The following is a 20292-nucleotide window of genomic DNA, read 5'->3' as shown; positions in this document are numbered from 1 at the left end:
TACATCAGCACAGCTGCAGAGCATCAGGTGAAGACACTATATACCAAGGGGTGAGCGTTCTACTGGCAGCATAATTACTCCACCTCCATGAGAGGCAGAAGCTATGCTGGCAGGAGAGCATCTCCCACTGACATAGCGCCAGTGTGGACAGCTCTTAGATTGCTGTAACTTGTGTCGCTCAGGGGTGTGTCTTTTTACATCCCTGAGCAATGTAAGTTAGATCAACTTAAGTGGTACTGTAGAGCTGCTCCCAGACCCTGCTTGCTGGAACAAGTGAGTTTGAATCCTCTCTGGCTGTTTCAGGGAACAGCCACTGCAGTCTTGAAATACTCAATCTAGCTTTTACCTCCCCTACAATTGTGGTAAGGAACAGCAAGTCTAGGTTCCTGAACAAAGTGAAGAGTGAAGCATTTAAAAACAAAGTGAGAGGGATGTTGAACAAGAGATTGAAGATCATATATGGGCAAACTGGTCATTGGGGAGCTGAGTCAACTGCACTAGGCCTCTTTGGTCATACAGCACCTCTGGTCTCAACCCATCCTTGAGACGAACTCTTCAAAAAATTGGATGAATCTCTACTTACACCCAGCCATTCAAAGGAGAAGCTATTGTGTGATACTAAAAGCACTGATGTCCTGGAGAAAATAAGTTAGGACACACACATCATCCTTCCCTGTGTTTAAACGTGCAGTAGCCAGCTGTAGCATACAGACTATCACATGGATGCATGAAACTAGGTGGAAAATGAAGCATAATACATCTGACAGCCAGTGCACTCCTGCTCTTGGGCAGGGGAAGCTGAAGGTGGTGTTTCAGTCTATCAGAGAAATGATTACAACATGGTCCTGGCCATTTCTGGCAAATCCAGTTCTGCAGAAGTGGGGAGTAGACGTGTGCGATCTTCAGCCAGGCCTGGTTTTAGCTAGAACAAGTTCTACTGGAAATATCCTAAGATATATTCGCCAATGCCAATAAAATAGACACCCTGGGCTATGCCGAAGAGGGGAGCTATAACCAGGGCCCGACAGCCTGCCCCCTTCATGAAAGCGGCAGGGCCCTCGTGTGTCCAGATCTTCCTATATATTTAAAAAAACACAAAAAAACGATTAGCTGGTCAGACAAGCAGCACTTCAGATCGTTGCTACTTACAAACCAAGACTCCCAATCGCCTTACATTAAAAACCAGAGGCGCTCAAAGCCAGTGTTTTTAATGGATTATCCAGCTAGCCTTCAGAGAGGAAGCCCCTTGGGCCCACAGGAAAGGATGTGAGCATTTTCCTTGTATATTTAATCTGAACAAGTTAAAAACTAGTTGATCCTCTCCCACCAGATGAGCTGTTTAGAGTACTTGGCTTACACGTCACGGTTTATTTAGTCCTCCTGCAGGCTCTTTTGGCACAAGGCATTGTCAGGTATGTTATGGGAACGTGTTGTTGAACCAGCCATTCCCTCCAGGAGCTACCGTAGTGCATGGAGTAGGAGCACCCGCTCAGGGGAGGCTCTGATTCATTCTAATCAGAGACTCCTCCCCCATCCCCCACCCCTCTCCAGGAGACCCTCTAGGGAGTTGTGCTGGCGTGTTGGCTAGCGGGAGGGGAGGTGTTCCACTGTCACAGCAAGGAGGGGCTAACAGGAACGGCACTTGGACAGGGTGACAGAACTGTAGCACACCAGACATGCAGCGAGGGAATATTCTGGCTTACCTGGCGCAGTCAATGATTCCATTGTAGGTGTCCTCTCCCAGGCCTTTCTTGAGAGTCTGAATTCGGGTTTTTAAAACTGAATTGCAGGGAGTGGAAAAGAAACATTTAAAAAAAACAAAACCTCTCCAGGCAAAGTTCACAACCATCATTAGCAGCCGAGTTCAGCACGGACTCACTTTGGGCAAAGCACACTCTCTCCCACCTTCAGTTCTCCCATCTGGAAGATGAGGCTAAGGATGCTTATCTACCTTGGGAAAACACTTTTGAGATCAGTGGGCGAAAAGCTCTGGGTCTGCGTGCAGAAACTGCAGCATTGGAGGCAATAGGAGACCCAGCAATAGGCAGTAGTAATAAATGGCCCATTGGCGGTAACAGGAATGGGGCACAGGAGACAGCAAAGCAGCGGTTTAGCTAAAAGACTGGGTTATGGCACCAGGAACTTCAGTGCAATGGAGTGTGCCGTGCTGGTGAAAGGGAGACAACTTGAGGGAGACACAAAAGACCTTTGGTTCTGGGCAATTAGCACTGGGAAACTTTAGGGGTTTAATAGTCAATGTGCAGAGTCCTAACGAGTCAGTACAGAACTGGAAAATATCACCACACATCTGAGTCACCGCCCCTCTTGTCAGAGCCTGGTTTTTTATGCCGGAGAGATGCTAATATGAATCACTGAGACACATGGCACATGAATGATCCCGGGGATGCATGTGGGTGTGAATGTGAGAGACCCACAAGAGGAAACAACCAGGAAGTGATTGAAAGAGGAGAGGTCTCGAAGTGCTTACGGGGTTGGTTTTTTTTAAAGCGCTCTGACTGTCACCCCTGGGTGGGTGCAGAGGGGCTGTGCATACCTAGGAGGTGTGAATAAAGAAGGCAGCTGGAGCCCCACCACCTGGGCTTAGGCTCTCCTCCCCCACTCCACCCCAATCCCTCATCGGCAGGCGGCAGGGCTTCAGCTGTCAGCCCCAGGGTGGCAGCACCAGCGCAGAAGTACGAGTGGCAACGGGGCACTAAGTCCACTGTGAAAAGGGAAGACCAGTATCACTTTTCACATTGCGTCCCTTACTTCTGCGCTGCTGCACTCGTACTTCTACATCTGCTGTGAAAAGTGACACTGACGAATGCTATTTTTCAAATTGCCACCCTTACTTCTGTGCTGGCGGTACGTGTACTTGGAGAGAGGAGGCATAAATTACTACAGACACAAAGAAGTGGGGCCCCCATCAAATAAGTCTGAGACCCACTGGTTTAAAGAATAGTGATGTGGCCGCAGGAGCAACATCTGCAGTTCTGGTGCATGGGGTTCCTAACCTAAGAAAGGTGCCAGCGTTTGCCTATGTGGGAAATCACAGGCCTTCTTGGAGTTCAGCAGCAGTTAGCTGAAGAGCAGGGTCTATGTCCTCAGAGTTCACCAACAGCCGCGTTCGTAAATCATGTGTTGTAAGGGAGTCCTCAGCAAAGAGGTGAGGGAGCAGGGGTTTTGGAGCCTGAATATACTCCCTGTCATCAGTCAGTTGCTGTTGTAATTTTAGTCTGCCACCAGCACTACCAATTCCTAAGACGCCACAGGGACTTGCACATAGGAATGCACTGGAGGATCACCAGGGGAGACTGGCCAAATGTGGGGCTGTGGTATGAAAGCGGCTGAATAACCTGAGTTTAAACAAGTCCATCCCCTCCCTCTCTGGAGGACTGGCTGTATTGCCCTCTGACACTCACCATCCAGAGGGGTCACTGCTACTGCAGCCACGGATCCCGCCACGCAGCCAGACACAAACGAATGGAAGAAGGGGGCCTTCTCCTCAGAGTTCCTCTGTCCCAGTTTGTTGATGTTGGCAAACAGTGGGAAATAGATAACGGAAAAAGGCACGTCCCTGGTGGGAGGGGAAAGAGTTAGATAAACACCCAACACAGACCAATACCAGAGACGGCATTGAGAGCCTGGCCTCTGACTGGAGGTCAGGCAAAAGACACAGGCTCTTATCCTTCCCTGTAGCCTCTTGTACAAAGTGGGGCGCATGACCATCTACCTGCCAGGGGGGAGACATGGACCAAGCCCTCATCCTCACTGGGATATGGCTCTAGTGACTCTGAGATGAGACATGGAGGTCAAGAATCTCCTGCCTGATGTGAAAATGTATCTGCCCAGGGAATGGAATGGCTGGGTGCGGAGTGGAATGCGCTTTCCACTTGGCATGGAGAGGAGCAGGATCTGGAGAGAAATCTCAGCTCCAGCATCTGCTGCTGAGGTAGGGGAAAGGAAAGGTAAGTCTGGAAGGTTATTAAAGGAAAATTATTAGAATTGAAGTGTTGAAATAAAGGGAGATTTCCCCTCAGAAAGGTTCAAAGCAAAGGATTTTCCCTTAGTGAAGTAAACAACAAGCAAGAGCTGCTTTTCGTTAATTTGGGGAAAGCTGATGACCAGAGATGTTAAAATGCTGTAAAGCAATTTGGCAAAGGTGTTTAGCCCTAAGCTGCAGCTTGGACTGAGCAAGTAAAATGTGTGGTAGTCAAGTTTAGGATTTGGTGTGGACAGTTCAGAGAACAAGGCAGCTCACTTAATTGGTGTGTGGCTGCCCAGCTCGCAAGTCCACACTACTGGATACAGCTTTCCCCTCAAGTTTGCCTGGTAGTTGGGGCAAGTCCTTCAGGAACAAATATTGCAATCATGTAGTAAGGAGGGAGGGACAGATTACAAGCCAACCAAACCCCTGATTTGTAGGGACGTCCCCCACCTTTCCTCCTAGGAGTAAGGGAGGACTGGTTTCCCATAGTGACCCATCACTCCCTGTGTCTGCCCGCTTCTAACCTGAGCAGGGTGACTCCCAGTCCCTTGTACAGTCCTGCTAGCCCTTGAGTTTTCAGAAGATCTCTGGCGATCACAGTGGCCGAGGGGCGTTTGAATGCTGAGGCTGGGCCAGTGGTGTAAGGCCTGTCCTGAGGGGGCTGGGCGAAGGGAGCCACTGGCCCATCTGGTCCCAAAGCCTTTTGCTGATGAATAGCTAGAAACAAACAAGAAAGAAGAATTTGGCATTTTGAGCGAGAAGCGATCCTTCATTCCTTACTAAGCTTCCCCCTCACAGTTACTGCCTGGCTTCCCTGTGACCCAGATCCTTTCCCCAACAAAAGATCACTCCTGTCCAGCAGGTGAGAACAGATGCTAAGAGAATAATTGATTTGTTGGTTCATTGGCCGAACCGGAAAAAATCCAAAAGAAGTTGGTTAGTTTCAAACCAAAAGTAATTTTTTTTCAGTTTTTCTCACCAAAACAAAAAACAAAATTTCATTCAGGTTGATTCAAAACAACGGTTTGTTTAAAAAATACTGGTTTGTAATGAAATGTGGAAACAGTTTGTTTAAAAAAATGTCAAAACATTTCAACATTTCGGGGAAAAAAAAAAAAAAAAAAATCAGTGGTTGGTTTTTTTTCCAGCCAAAACTATTCGCCAAATTTGACCCAATTCACAAACAGTTTCAATGTCCCAAAAAATGCTGAAAAAATGTCACCCTAACAACAGCCTTATCCCTCTCCAGGTCACCACCAAGGGCTTCCCGGTTCAAATCACTCAGCAGCAGTCCTGATAGCATCCGAACCAAGCACTTCTCCCCCGAATCTCCCCACCCAACCCCTCCCAGGGAGTGGAGAGCATAACCTCTCTACATACTCACCAGCCTCCAGCCTGACAGTAAAAGGCTGGAGGTGGAGTTTGAATCAGTCCCCAGTACAGGAGCATGAGGCAATTACTAGTCTATTGGACCAGTACAGAAATTAGACTCTGAACATTCATCTAGCTAAACAGGTAAAGAGTCGTACATTTCTACATGTCTCCCCAGGTATTTCTTCTCTTCTTAAATCCACATTGTGCTTTACAATTCAATTAGAATCACTGCGGGTTGAGGATGGGACTCCAGGAGCCAATGTGAGCTCATCACAGCAAGTGCCCCAAACTCAGCCTACAGTGACACCTGCTGGCTGAGGCTGGGACTGCAGGAGCTGTGAGCTCTCCTCCCAGCCAGTGTCCCCATGTCATTCCCTGTGGTTTTTTTGGTTTTTTGGTTTTCACAAAGGCAACAGAGATTTATGAAAACAATCACAAGCCAACAAGAAAGGGTCAGCATCAGCAACACGGCACTGATCATTTTCTTTTCACCGGCACTGTTATGAGGATGAGCACCCTGGAGTTCTCACACGCACAGAGGCTGGGCCAGGAGTCCCTACGTGCCCTCCTTCGGCAAGTATCGAGGTGGTGGGGGCTGCACGAGCCTGTTCCTGAGCATCAAAGGCTCAGGGAGATCTGCCTGCTAAAAGGACTGTGATATCGGTGGGATCTCAGGAAGAATGTGACGAAGGGATTTAGTGCAGAACGTGCAGCAACAATCCGGACGTCCGCTCCCACCATGCAAAATAGAACCTAACCCAGTCGTCCAGCATCCTGAAGCTGAATTTTCAGCATCTCCATTGGGGAGGTGACCACCACTTGGCAGGTCCCAGCTCCACAGCCGGCCAGCATCTCCCTCACCAGCGTCAATTCCTTCCTGCCGGGAATAGCACAGAGGTAAAGGGAATGCACAGCAGAGAGACAGACAGACAGGCAGACACACACATTTACACACCTATCTGGGAGCACACAGCCTTCTCACACTGCATCCTGATAGTGCCAGGCCACCCTGGCATGACAGCTATCACAGCTCCACGTTGAGTCCTTAGACATGTATCCTGAGCTATAAGGAAACAGACTAGACACGCCATGCCACACATCTCACAGAAACAAGCACACAAGGGCACACACTTCCATGATTATCCACATGTGCCCCACACACTCTATGGAGCTACACACCCATCCATACACAAAAGATCAATGCTGTCTTTATTCCAACAGCCTGCTTATAAATTACCTTTGCTATACGAAGGCATAAAACCCCTAAAAGGCCCCTGATTTTGCACTGTTGTACCAAGGGAGGAAATTCTTTCCTGACCACAGCTGCTGACTGGCTCATGTCTTAAAGAATATAATTTTATGATAATTTTATATCCTAGCATATATACTCTTAGATACCATAGATCCTTTTCTTATTCATGTACATCGCTCATCTTTCCAAAAAAATTTCTCAATAACATCCTGCTGCAGTGAGTTCCACGAGTTAATTTTATATTAGATAAAAAGATATCAGGTGTTTGCTTTTATCGCTTATGCATACAGGTATTATATCCTTCCTTGACAGGAGTCTGGACTTTGATCATTTAAAAGTTTTTTCCACCTCTACTTTCTATGATCCTCTCTACTGTACAGACATACGAAGCCCTACCCATACATGCTTGATTTATACTCCCACACACAGTATATGCACATCCATAGGAACTGATCAGTGGTCCACCTAGTCTCTGATAATGCTGTGTATCAGACACTTCAGAGGAAGACAAAAAATACCTCTTATGATCCTGGCTGCACACATATACTAATCACCTACATGCTGTACACCCAGAAACACAGATATACAGCCACCCACAGAGCTATGCAGGTGCATAACTACACAGACCCACATAGAAACACCCACAACTACACAAATTCACGTATGCACACACAAAACTAAACGTGTGTCTACAGCTTCATACAAACACTCCCCTCACACACACACAAAATTTCGTGCAAGGCCAAAACTAGACAATGAAGTTTCCTTCATACCCGTCCTGTGAGAGCAGCTGTCGAAAAAAGTCATTGGCTGCCAGTTTGATTGCTTTCTCTGGCGTGACCAGGGTCAGATTCACCGCAGCTCCTGGTCAAGGATGGAAGCAGGCGATAAAGGGTTAGCAATCACATTTTGTGGTACATTGAAAATCCCTTTCACAGGGATGACACAAAGTAAGAATGGGGAAGAGAGGCATCTCGCATGCAAATTATTCCATGCAGCAAGTATCTGAGGTTTCAGCTGGTTGCAAGGCAATGGAAGAAGGGCATTTCAAAGAGACACCAATGGAGGCAGAACCCGGAATGGGGGCAGGATAGCCCAGAGGTGAGGGGGTTGTGAACGGTACATGAGAACTAGTGCTTTGATGGACAGCAGTGTTCTCAAATTGTAGCCAATAGCTCCACTCAGCCCGACCTGGTGGTCCTCAGAATTGACTGCTGGGCATTGGCAGGGTTGGGATATTGGGAGGGGACTCCTGGGAAAAGCGTGCAGGGCTCTTGGTGACTCCCAGTACAGGTGAACAGGTGCCTGCTGGGACAGGAGAGAATCTCTAGCTGACAAACCTGCCCATCTGATTAAAAGGCTGGCAGAATGCGAACAGAGTGACTAGGCTTCCCACTGCCCTTGGTTCCACTGGAGTTTAAGAACAGGCACATCAAACAGGTCAATGCTCCATTCACTACAACATTCTGCAGAAAACAGTGGGCTATGGCACAGGTAGATGCAATCCTCCTAAAATGCCTGATTCTGCAATGCTTCATCAAGGGATCTGACCCCAGGTCGATGATCACTTTATGCTCTGACGCACTAGGCCTTACACCTTTGTAACTTTTTATCCTAGCTATTGTAATGGTAGGTGCTGTTCTTATTCATAAAAAGATGCCATTCTTTTAAATGAATTTGCTAAGATAGTTGTCTCAATCATATCCTGCAGCAGGGAATTCCACAGATTAATTGCATATCAGGTGGAAGGGTATCAGTATTTGCTTTTATCCATTTTAAATGATTTGTCTATCAGTTCCAGTAGGCATCTTCTTGTTTCTTCTAAGTAGGCTTGGAAGGATTCGATTTTTATCAGTAAATGACAGTGAACATCAATTTCACTGTACACATATAAATAGACAAAAAATATCTCCATCCATGATAACTGAAATTTACAGGAAGGCAAAATAAGGTCTCATGCAGCATTTTTTTTATTTTAGGGTATTTACCTGTATATTTTGACATATGATAATTTGTGTTGTAATGATTATAAAACTAACTACCTGAATCTCAACCGCTACTGTCATTAAATAATTATGACCTGACACCCTCCACCCCCTAATTTTTCACAATTTAAATAAACTGAAATAAAATAAAATGAATAAAAGTCTACACAAATGCTTAAAATGAACATCATCTGTCAGAATTATAAAAAATACAAATCAAATTCTGTCAAGCTCACTAAAAAGGTAACTTGGAGCATCCCACTGGCCTTTTCTGGTCATCTTTTAATTTCTCTCCCTGCTTCTGGTCATTTTCACGACTCTTCTCTGAAAGATTCCCTTCTTACCCAGTATTTCTGTTGTCAGTAATTGTCAGCTGTGCTCCGTGAGTGAGAGCAGAGACTTGTGTGGGCCTGAGGGACAACTGGGTCTGAAATAAGGGATGCCTCTACTACTGAGGGAGAGAGAAGCCGTGTACAGGTGGCACTATGCCCTTCTGATGAGAGGCTGTAACTGACACAATGGGCCAATCCACTGCAAAGGGGCCCCTGACATTCCCACAGAGACTACCTCGATACACGCCGAAGAATCCCTCTGAACGCAGAGTCTTCACCAAGCAATCCCGCCTAGAAGCAGAGACACAGAAAGCGAGAGAGATGGGGTGAGTTACTGCTGCTCCGGGATTATGCCATTAGTTTGGTGCTAAGAACCCTATTAGCTGCACCAGAGCCAGAGTTCACAGCTTCTTTAGATAGAGGCCATTAGGGGGCAACATGATCATACGCTTGGAGCAGGTTGGCTGTTCTGTCCATGTGGGGCAGCAGTACGTGCCCGCAAACACACACGCGCCGACCACCCCTTAGAGTGGGACTGCTCCTTCTGTAAAGAGCACAGACAGAAACGAGAGAGAAGTCCCACTCTGGGAAAAGAACTACCCCTAGCTACCTCCATGCTTAACACACAGACAGCTAGTCCGGTTCTAACAGGACAGGGATACTCCGACCAGTAATAATATGTTATAATACAATCGTGCTATAGGGACTGCCTGCTGGAAGTTACTCGAGAGCAGCGTTTCTCTACCTTTTCTTGCGGCTGATCCCTTATTTGAAGTCAAAACTTTTCACAACCCCTCTTACACTTACTCTAAAAGACTAAAGAACGAAACCAGACCCCAATAAGTTAAGATAATTCCTCTGTGAGTGTGTTTCAAGGGACTGGCTGGGGAAAGGAGATTTTTGTTTTTTTTAAAAAGATTGTAAAAAAAAATTTCAATGCCTTGTGACCCCCACCTGGGGGGAGGCGGGAAAGCAACACTGCTCTATAGCACAGTTTGGTTATCAGGGTTCCCAGGGACAAAAAACCTTCTTCTGACCATTGATCACAGAGCTCATGCTAGAACCACTACTAGAAACAGCTGTTTTAAAACACAAACAACTTAGAATAGTGGTTCCCAAACTGTGGCTTGGGGGCCAAAAGTGGCCCATGGGGTCTTTCAAAGTGATCTGCTGCTTCTCTCCCACTGGCTGCAGAAGGGAGCCGCTGCCTAAGGAACCACGTGAGCACATTGCTGCGGGGCTATGAGATGCGTGCAGGCTCCTTGCTGCAGCCAAGGGGACAGGAGATCAGCGCTCCTCTCCCCTGGCTGTAGCAGGGAGCACAGCACTTTGCCTGGGTCGCTAGGTGCTGGGGTTCCTGCTGGAGTCAGAGGGAGAAGGGAACTGCAGAAGGGATCACTGCCTAGGACCCAGGTGGAGCACCCAGGTGGACACGCGCGGTTTCCCTGCAGGGGATGGGAGATCAGAGAGGAGACAGCCTCCTTGCTGAACTCATTCTGTCTGGCTGCAGTGGGGGAGGGCGGGAGCTGCTGGCGGAGACTGGTGGCCCTTCAGGGTTGTAAAAATGGTATCTGTGGCCCTTGAGCCAAAAAGGTTGGGAAGCAGTGCTTTAGAATTTCTCCTGCCTGGCAGGAAAGGTTTTTCCTTTTAGGAGGGGGGCTCTTTTAAAGTGGGGAGGCAATGTTATTTAATGGAATTCACTCTGATCTTCGGGGTGGACAGGGCCTTAATTCTCCAAGGGAGAGTGGTAATAACAACAAATACTTAGCAGTTGCACAGCTCCTCACATCTTCAGAATGCTTTATAAGCATTCAGTATAAAATAATCACTACTGTTGCCCTCCGGTACCCTCTAGCGTCCAGAGCCTGTAAGATGACTGCCTTCTTTCTGGGCCTCTTTCTCTTCCTTTGTTTGTAGTCCCAGAAGCACTGGCAGCTTTAAGACATCTCAGCTCTGCCCTTATTAACAGAAGGAAAGCAGCATTTCCCAGCAAAGGGTAGCAGGGCTCGGAGAGCTGCTGGAGGCTGAGAACTGGCACTGTGTGTTTATTCAGAGCAGTGCAGACTTACTCGGCCCGTTTCATCAAGATGAGGCTCCTGGAACATGAGTGAACAAACCCAAGAGAAATACTTCCCATCCCAGCATGCATCATGTCTGAGAAAGGAGGGGAGACGGGGAGAGGCAAACATTCTTAGGATACAGACAGACACACCCACAGGACAGCCATGTATGCTTATGTGGACATACACAACTCTATTCTGCAACCCCGCCCGAGTTCCTCTCTGCCCCTTTATCTAGTAACATGAATGTTTTTATTTTATTTTCTTTTGTGGAGGGATTTTGCTTACACGATTTTCTTATGATCTCACCATCCCAGATCCTAGAGATGCCTCGTTCCTCTCCCACTCCTCCTTGTGCCTCCAGCCAAATGCAGAGAATAACCCACTTTGGGGCCCAGGAACTCTTATCAGAGACGCATTGTTGCCAGTGGCAATTCCCTAGACTGAGCTAGTTGGTGGATCCCCTGACAAAAGAAAAAGAGGGGGAGGCAGCTGGGAGCAGAAGCTTCCTGTGCTCAGTGAAGAAGGAATGAAGGACAGGGACGGTGGAGGAAGAGGTCTTCCACTCCAGCCAGCCCCCGCGAGGGGGATTAATCATTAGGGGCAGTTTTATTTTCACTTACTGGTGCCCCCACCTGGGAGGGTTCTAAGAACACCTACATTCCCGTATAGACTCCTTGTCCCTGCTGGTTCTGAAGACGGGTTTTCGCCAGGTCGATTGGGAAGACGCAGCTCACCCCCACGAGCCCAGCTATGCCTCCATTGATTAACTTTGCTGGAAGACTGAAATGAGAAGGGAGAAATCAACGCAGTACAGGCAACTCTCAGCAATGGTATGATAACGGCTTTCCCCACCCCTGAGCCTTCCTGAATCCCCTCCCAAGTGCCTAAATCCCTTTGGAAAAGGAGACAGGCTCCTAAATCAGTTGGGCATTGTGACGCTGAGCACAACAACGCCTTAAATACCTTTACATATCTGGGCCTTTGTCTGTTTATGCCTCAGTTCCCTGTCTGTAAAATGGGACTAATAGCATTTCCCTACCTTACCGGGGTCTTGGGAGGACAAATACATTACAGAGTGTGAGGTGGTAACAGGGCTCACATAAGAACCTTCGACAGACACAGGGGAGAGTAAAAAGTGGAGGCTGACAGCTACCCAAGGGATTCTCCAGTTCCTTTCAGTGGGATCTGCGTGGCCAAACCTCCTCGGCAACTTTGAAAATCTCAGCCCCAAACTGAAAGAATGGATTACACCTGACAGTCAGCCCGGTGCAATGACCAATAGGGCACAAGGCCCTGCCCCTTTTAGGGACTGCTGCTCTTCTGGACCCCATCCCCAGAGCAGAGGGACTAGAGTGTGACGGCTGTCACCTCACTTCCCATGCAGTTAGGACAGTTAGCCTCACAGCTGCAATCCCACCCTTTTGTGACAAGCACCCCACCCCCCCCAGTCAGCTCCCAAACCCCCTGCATGTGCACAGCCCAGGCAAGAGGAGCCGACCTGAGCCCCTTCATCTGATCTCACACAGGGATCCACCAAAGCTCGGGCCAGCCCCTTCCTCAGTTGAATACGGGGCTCCCTGGATGGGCTGGGAAAGGCTGGGAAAGGGAGTGGACTGATTCTGCAGTTTGGTTGGCTAGCAGCTCCTTTTCAGCTAGAACCGTCAGCCAAAAACCTCAGCACAGACGACAGAGCTCACTAAGAACGCAGGGGCCTTTGATTCCTCAGGCTGTACCATACTCGCTGAAGTAACACGGCCCAGCAAACTCCCACAATGGCCCAAGCAAGGTTGCAAAAGAGAACTGGGCTGCGTACAAAGTCCCCTTGGTGGCGGAGAGGTTGGGACAAGAGCAGTAGGCTTAGAACGTCTTAGGCCCTGGCCGGTGAATTAACATCAAACTCGGTGTAAATCCAAAGAAACCAGAACCTGGAAGTCTCAGGCACCATCATCCATGAGAATGGAAGAGCAGGCCCACCTGGCTCCCAGCTGCTGCAGCCGACAAGCAGCCAGCAGTCTGTGGCCAGAATTATGCCTTGAAGGGTAAGAAACGGTGGGAATGGCACTGACCTGATCTTCTTGCTCCCCATTGTTCCTCGATTGCCACTGACAGGGAGATTCTTTCACCACAGAGACGCTCCTCCCTTTGAAAGAGGCTGCCTTGTTCAGCTGGGGGACAGAACACCAGATCTTACAGCACCAGTTGTCATGTAGTTTAATGTCGACAGGCAGATTATACACCTCTCTAGTATTTATCACATGTGATCTATTACAAGGCCATGGAATACATCAATGTGTTCACAATTTATCATACACCTTGTATGGCTTCACCCGCACTCTATCCATTAACCCATCTCCCCTTAGACTGAAGCTGAGATCCTCAAAGGGATTTGGGCACCCAACACGCACGGATTTCAATGGGATTTAGGCACCTAAATCCCTTTGAGGATCTCGGCCTATGCCTAACATCCTACGGTCCTGGGCAGCGTCAAACAGCCACCATTTTCTTTTTCTAAATCAATTCACCACAGAAATGTTCCTTTCTTTTCTCCAGTTGTGGAATTCTCCTCTCCCTCCTCCCCCATATTATACCCGCCCTAGGCCCTGGACGGGTGAGATTCAGTTCTGCACCCGACATACATTTAAGGTCTAATCTCATGCTCAGGGCCCAGGGACTGAAGAGTCACATGATAGATGAGCCATACAGAATAGTTAGCCCTATTATTCCAGCTGCTCTGACCTCTCTCTGTGGAGTCTGAGAGCATCTGTAGTTGCCAGGATCGCTTGCGGTAGCTCTTTAAGCTGGTCTCATCCTAGCAACAGGATTGTTGAGGACCCACTGAACAGATGGTACACAACCTCCCCTGTCATAGGCCTTCTGTCTTTTGTAAGAAGCGAGGAGCAAAAGAATCCCTGAGGTACACAGCCACGACTGAAACGACATCTCCCGCCACCCCCAACCACAGCCGGCTTCAAGATTCACAGTAAAGGATGTCTCCTCTGGGGACTAGCGTGGCCTTGTCTGCAGAGTACTATGGCAGAGACAAGGAGGTGGAAGGCAGACAAAGGCAGCAGCAGCAGCCGCCGGCTGGGAACCACCTCGAGATAGGAAGCAAGGGAAGGATTGAGAGTGCAGCTGAAAGAGGGGATGAAGTGAGGAGAACCTTGGCTCCCTCTAGCCTGATCTCTAAGCAGACCAACCCTTGGCCATTCTCTGCACATCTGCCCTTAGAGAGCACATGCCGGAGGCCAGCGGGAAGGCCCAGACACGCGAGCAGGTGGAGGAGGTGATCTGAATCTGGGGCTGAGCCCAGTCATTCCCAGCTGTTTGCGCGTGCTCTCACTCACTCTCTTTCAATGAGCAGGGGCAGTTTCGTGCATGTCATAAAAAACGGCAGTGGCTGGAGTCAGGCAGAGGGCAGGCAAGCCCTCGCCCAGCTTCCTCCTTCCCCCAAGCTCTGCTGCTGCAGCTCTGCTTTGCCCTGCAGCACCCCCCTGCTGTTCCAGTCCTGGCCTCCTCCAGTCCCAGCAGCTCTGTCCATGCAGGGCCCTTCCAACCTGGGATCCCAGCCGGTTTGTTAAGGAGGAGGACGGAATTCAAGCGAGCATGGTTCTAAACACAGATCTCTCGCACTGCCGCTTTATTCAGACTAGTGCTAACGCAGCACTAGGAGGCAGCAGACACCAACCACTGCCAGCTAGAGAGCAGGGCAATGTGGTGCTGGGATTTCCAAAAGGGGTGGTACAAGGGAGAGGGCGGATCCTTTGGAACGTGAGCCATTGCATAGAGACCTGCATGAGCAGGAAATAGGGGAACAGTAGGCAGCGTGGCACACGCCCAATTACTGCCAACCCAGGGCGCAGGGAAAAGATGCACTCTAGGCCCAATACTTCCTCCCACCAGCCCCCCGTCAATGACTCAAAGACAGGGGAGAGAGCGGGGGGCGGGTAGGGGCCGGACACTGCCAGGGAGCTGTGACTCATTGGCATGGCAGGACACACACAAACACTGGGTATTGACAGAGTGGGGGCAAAGTCTGATGTTTTGGCAGTTCAAATGTCGATGGAGCTGGTGCAGGGAGCAGAAGAATCCCCTAACAGAAAGCTAGAGCCTGCGGCCACTGTATATTCTTCACTGCCCCAAAGCAGGTTACGCAGTGCGTAGGAAGACGCTGTAGGTGACGAGGTATCAAGACCTGCCTTGTGCAGTCTCTGCTGACACCCAGGCCGAGAACTGCCACGCGCTTTTAAAAAAAATAAATAAATAAATTCAAGATTTGCTTAAAAATTATGAAATAAAAAAAAAAAGTTTAGGGTTATTTTTAGTTGCCTGCTGGTGGTGGAGTGTTCAGGGTTTCGAGTTCTTCTTCACCGCCATGAGGACTAGCAACTTACCTTATTTTTCAAATGAAAGCTGACACCGTCAGGCAGTGACCAGCCTCCAACAGCTGGGGCATGACACAAAGCACCAAAAATCACAAGACTCATGATAAGAAGTGTGAGCGTGGCAACACTGCGGTCTAGTTTCTACTCCTCTAACTCCGATTATCATCTTCCTCCCAGAAGAGGTAACTGCCCATGATGCAGGGAACAATTTGGTAGGTAATTTTCTACCACACTGCAAATTTTCTACCACACTGCATGCACCCTGATCTCTTTAGGATAGCGGATTCTGACAGGGACCAAAAGCACCACTGAAAGAGCACAGCGTAGGATGCTCTAGCCTCCTTCAGGGAAGCAATCTACTCTCAATACATAACTAAAGAAATTAGAGATGGCCTGGATCAATGTCTCTGAACTCTGGGGAAGTTCAGATCCAGGTCTGAACATTGCAGCTTGGACCCATGTCGAAGAGAAATCCAACTTCCATTTTCCAGCCCCGTCAAACGTTTCTGAAAAACCAGGAATCCAAGTGGCATCAGGAGTCTAAGGAGACCCAAGGCTGCGTTCTAATTGCAAAGTGTGCAATTCAGGCCAGTTCCCTCAATACCTCCAGTCTGTGACTTGCCCTGAAAATATGTATTTGTGCGCAATGAGGAGTGTGTAAGTGTGTTGGGCTGATGCACGGATGGAGCTGCTATAGGGTCAGAAGAGAAAGAGGTGAGACTTACCTCTATTTCTGACCCATCAGTTTCCGCCCTTCTCCTTGTCCTTTCTCCTCTTCCAAAGTTAAACCCAAATATCTGACTCACAGCTGGATTCCACTAGCAAGCAAACCCCATCCCTGGCTTAAGGGACAGTTCACAAATTCCCATTATTTTTAAGCAGTGTAAAAATGCTTTTCCTGTGTGGTTGGCTTTTCCTCCCTTAGCCCAGGAAAGAAGTCACTCCTGGTCCCTTCCAGCCAGAGCTTTCTGTCTGGGTAGGGACAGAGAAGTGGAAGAGGGGCACAATTCACACAAAAAAGACTATTTTGAACTAAAGTTAAAACAAGTGTTTAGGCTAACATAGGCTGGATTTCCTCTCCCCCTGCTGTAGCCCCGCCTTCCCCACAGATGGCAGGCTATAATCATTCAGTTAACAGAACCATAGATCTGCTAGACCAGGCAGTCCCTATCCCTGCCAGTGCAGGATTGAGTCCTATAGCCCAAACTCGGGCTTTCACCCCCTCTAGTTTTAAATGTCATGAGCTGTGGGGCTTTCACCATTTCCCCTAGAAGACTGTTTTACAGTCTAACACAGTGGTTCTTAACCTTTCCAAACTACTGTACCCCTGAAGCCTGAGTCCCACCCCCACGGGGCTGAGGCATGTAACTTAGTTTCATGGCGCCCCTGTGGCTCCAGGCAATTGCCTTTCTTGCCCCCCAATACCAGCTCTGCACTTGCGACCCCTCTAAAACCCCAGGTTAAGAAACACTGGTCTAACAGCTCTTGCCATCAGGAAGCATTTCCTGATATTCAGCCTCCACTTTTTCTTTCTTAATTCCCATTACTCCTATTCCCCCTTGTTCCACAGGAACCAATTCTTTCAGCCCTTGCTGCTTACTCTCTTCATATTCTTGTAGATTTAGGTCTCTCCCACTCACAGGTACCCTTTTGTTACAGAAACTTGACCTGGAATCCATATTCAAGGACTAATCAGCTGATCCAGGGAATCAATCCAGTCAGCACTCAGCCTTCTATGCAACAATGGCCTCAAAAAGATGGTTTATGACACCCTACAAAACCAGCATCTTCAGCCTCTTGTGGTTGGGAAATCCAAATAGTCCCTAAACAACACTGCTTTGCAAGGGAGTTAGCAAACCATAGGAGAATTCCTAAAGGATATTTGAAGTTTACCTGTAGGACAAACAAAAATGTGTCAGTTAACAAATTGGTCCCCAAACCCCATGCTGTCCCTAGTCACTTGTGAGTAGTGCATGATGGGGCTCTCTCACTTTGTGACCACAGTTTGTCTGACATGGGCATTTCTGGACAATCTCTGCTTTCCCCTCTCTCTACAATTCTAAACACTTCCTCCTCATTCAGAGAGTTGCCTTCCTGTTTCCAGTGACTTATAGCCACTGAATTGTAATTCTTGTGCTAGAACATTTTCCCCCTTCAGGAAAGGTGCATTATTAAAAATAAACTTAAATATGTTTTTTGTAGTGCATTCCTCCAGAGACAAAAGATGAAGACTAGATGTCTTCCTAGAAAATACACCCTAGTTACACCACAAGTTTCTGAGCTGTATGGAAGAATCACTGTGAATCTCTGGCCTGTGTTATGCTGGACGTCAGATTAGGTGATCATAATGCTCCCTTCTGGTTTTAAAATGTAGGATCCTACAGCTGCTTGACTCAGAGATTCATGGGGAAGAATCAGTTTCCCCAGGGAATCTTTAATCTGATACAGGGAGGTATGTGTATGATGCATTTCCCCTGGGACCCTCAGATCAAAGGGATGTGTGTGGGAGTGTGATGTTCTTTTCCAAGGAAAGCTTGGCAAAGGTGTACATAGGTTGCATTTCCTCATGAAAGATAGTTTCAGATGCAAGTATGGTTGTGATGCATTTCCCCAAGGACGCCTGTGGTTCTGTGATGCATTCATTGCTCCAGGGAACATTAGCATGAAGGCAGGTGGGTGTGAGATATATTTCCCCAGTGAGGTTCTCACCTCATTTCCCTGCTGCAATGATGAAGGCACAAGGATTTTTGAGTGGCAGACACTGGAGTTTTAACCATCAGCATTGAGATTCACCACCACAGATTAGACCCTAGGACTTCGTCTGCCCCTTTGCTTCATGCCCTCCAACCCTTTACTTTAACTACTAGGTAGCAGGTCCTGTTTAACTCAAGACTCTAATAGCCAAAACAGGAGCCAGGCTGACCGGTTTTGAGGAGTCCCTGTCACACCAGAACTGCATGGTGCTGAATGTTATCACAAACCCCACGGAAGCTAACGGGTACTGGAAACATCAGAGGGCCTAGAGCTTAGATGCATCCCCAAGAGAGCATGAGAGGAGAGTGTGGTTCAACCCACTTCTCCTAGGGACATCCTCTCCACCCCAGTCTATCCCCTGCCCTGAACGGGCTCTTTGTCCAGCACTGCCTCAGCCCCGCTGATAAAGCTTTTCAGAGAAGGGGCTTTAAAGGAAGGAGCATGGTTGGGGGTCATTAGATTTGCCCTGAAATGACAAGGCCCACTTGCTGTCCCATGCTGCCTCAGCAAATCATGGTCCGTTCTCCCTCACTGGAAGGAGAGGCTGCTCCACTTGTTTCTTCTCCCTGTGGCATTGTATCTTGGAGACCCCAAGAGTCATAATACAGCACCAGTGAGAAATGCCACCAGAGGTATAACTGCTGGCACTGGCTTGCTACCCTTAGCTTCAGCTCTAAGGTTTGTGCTGCCCCAGGCCCGATGAGACAACAGCCCAGGCCTCTCAGCCTGCGGCATTCTACCACCACTGAACGGTCTGCTTTTCTAGGGGAGCGCCTGTTCTGGCCATACGGACGGGACAATTCAGAAGTCCAGCTGCACCGCTCATTGTTTCGGCTCCTCATGGCTCTAAGGAAATAACTCAGCCAGGAGCCAACCTGGGCCCGAGGGAGGGAAGCTGAAGAAACCGACTTCATCTAATGCCAACTGCTAGTACAGGAAAGAAGGTTTGAGAGAGTAAATGTCCCTTTTGCCATTCTACGTGGATTGAGTGGGTGAAGCAGGAGGGAAGGCAGACGGGTGTCTCCACTCTACGCAAACACTATAAAGTAGTGCCTAAAAGCTGGTGCAGTAGCACACGCTGGCGGTGTCAGTCCTGTCTGCAGTACATTCTCCCTACGGGTAGGAAAAAGCTCACACTAACAACCGATGCAAAAAGTCAGGCAGGTTTATCCCTGCAATAATTACTCCACTGACTTACGGTTGCCAACCCTCCAGGATTGTCCTGGAGTGTCCAGGCATTAAAGACTGATCATTAATTATTAAAGATTAGATCATGTGATGAAACCTCCAGGAATACGTCCTACCAAAATTGACAAGCCTCCCGTCTTCAATGGAGTAATTATACCGGGGACAAAGCTGACCTTTTGGAAAAGCTTCGATTGCAAGCCCTACCGTGTTTAGCAAAATCCTTCTTCTCTGCCCACTCTGGCTTAGCTAGAAGGCGCCGCTTTCCTCCCCACCCCCCGAACGTGTCAGCGAGGAGCCAGGGATTTGATCGATTGTAATTCTCCCGTCCTCTGCCATGGTCATGACACAAAGGTCAAAACCCCAGGAAATTGCAAACAACTTTTGCCCACCAGTCCCGGAAGAATCGGTGCATTTGGGAAGAGAGGGTGAACTTTTTACGATCCCTAACTACTGGGAGTGTGTTATGGAAATTTTTTTTTTTTTAAGTGGGCAGGGAACATGTGGTTTCCTGGTGCTGCTGGGGAAGGCAGGGGGGAACTCCACCCAAACAGAAAGGAAATGCTGCTGCCAAGAGCTGGCGAGACTGTCTGCCAGAGGACTGCTCTCACATTACAAACCCCACCCAAACCGTCCCTTCCTATGCTCACCCTCTTCCCCAAAACCCGCTCCAGACCAGCATCTTTTCTTCTCCACCAGGGGCTTCAGAGGACAGAGTTGCCAAGCTTCACTCATTTGCAGGGAGGGACTTCTCCCTTTGGGGATTGATTTTACTGCTGTTTTTGCAGTATGGCAGAAACTCACAATTGACAGTGATGCCTGGGAGGCCCATACAGACTCAGGGAGCAAAGCAAAACCAGCCCGTATTCTGTTATTGTACCAAATGGTGTTCAGTGTTACTATTTTTATGCAAAATACTTCAGACTGCTCTCTTTTGTAACATCACTAAAGGGGAAACTATGCTCTAATGGACTGAG

General features: G+C 48.4%; 1 protein-coding gene across 1 annotated transcript; it reads right to left on the bottom strand.

Moving 5' to 3' along the window:
- Window positions 1-551: 551 nt before the first annotated feature.
- SLC25A18 (solute carrier family 25 member 18) lies at window positions 552-16174 on the bottom strand. The gene is made up of 10 exons (XM_067536018.1): window positions 16102-16174; window positions 13061-13159; window positions 11652-11774; window positions 9167-9222; window positions 7388-7478; window positions 6121-6239; window positions 4513-4705; window positions 3423-3577; window positions 1704-1779; window positions 552-1076 (listed from the first exon to the last, which is right to left on the bottom strand). Exons 2-10 carry the CDS (start codon window positions 13078-13080, stop codon window positions 935-937), a joined length of 975 nt encoding a protein of 324 aa, XP_067392119.1. The 5' UTR covers window positions 13081-13159; window positions 16102-16174; the 3' UTR covers window positions 552-934.
- Between the last annotated feature and the right edge of the window lie 4118 nt (window positions 16175-20292).

Source organism: Emydura macquarii, unplaced genomic scaffold (genome assembly GCF_026122565.2).
Source record: "Emydura macquarii macquarii isolate MOO-44397 ecotype Brisbane River unplaced genomic scaffold, CSIRO-AGI_Emac_v2 contig_3530, whole genome shotgun sequence".
Classification (NCBI taxonomy): domain Eukaryota; kingdom Metazoa; phylum Chordata; order Testudines; family Chelidae; genus Emydura; species Emydura macquarii.
This window is presented reverse-complemented; position numbering and strand designations above follow the sequence as displayed.

Coding starts and splice junctions, on each gene's coding strand:
- SLC25A18 (XM_067536018.1), bottom strand. CDS start 13,080: ATGGGGAGCAAGAAGATCAG. Junction 9,223..11,651: donor CAAGGAGTCTATACGGGAAT/GTAGGTGTTCTT, acceptor CTCTGCTTCTAG/GCGGGATTGCTTGGTGAAGA. Junction 3,578..4,512: donor CTGGGAGTCACCCTGCTCAG/GTTAGAAGCGGG, acceptor CCCTCCCACCAG/GGACGTGCCTTTTTCCGTTA.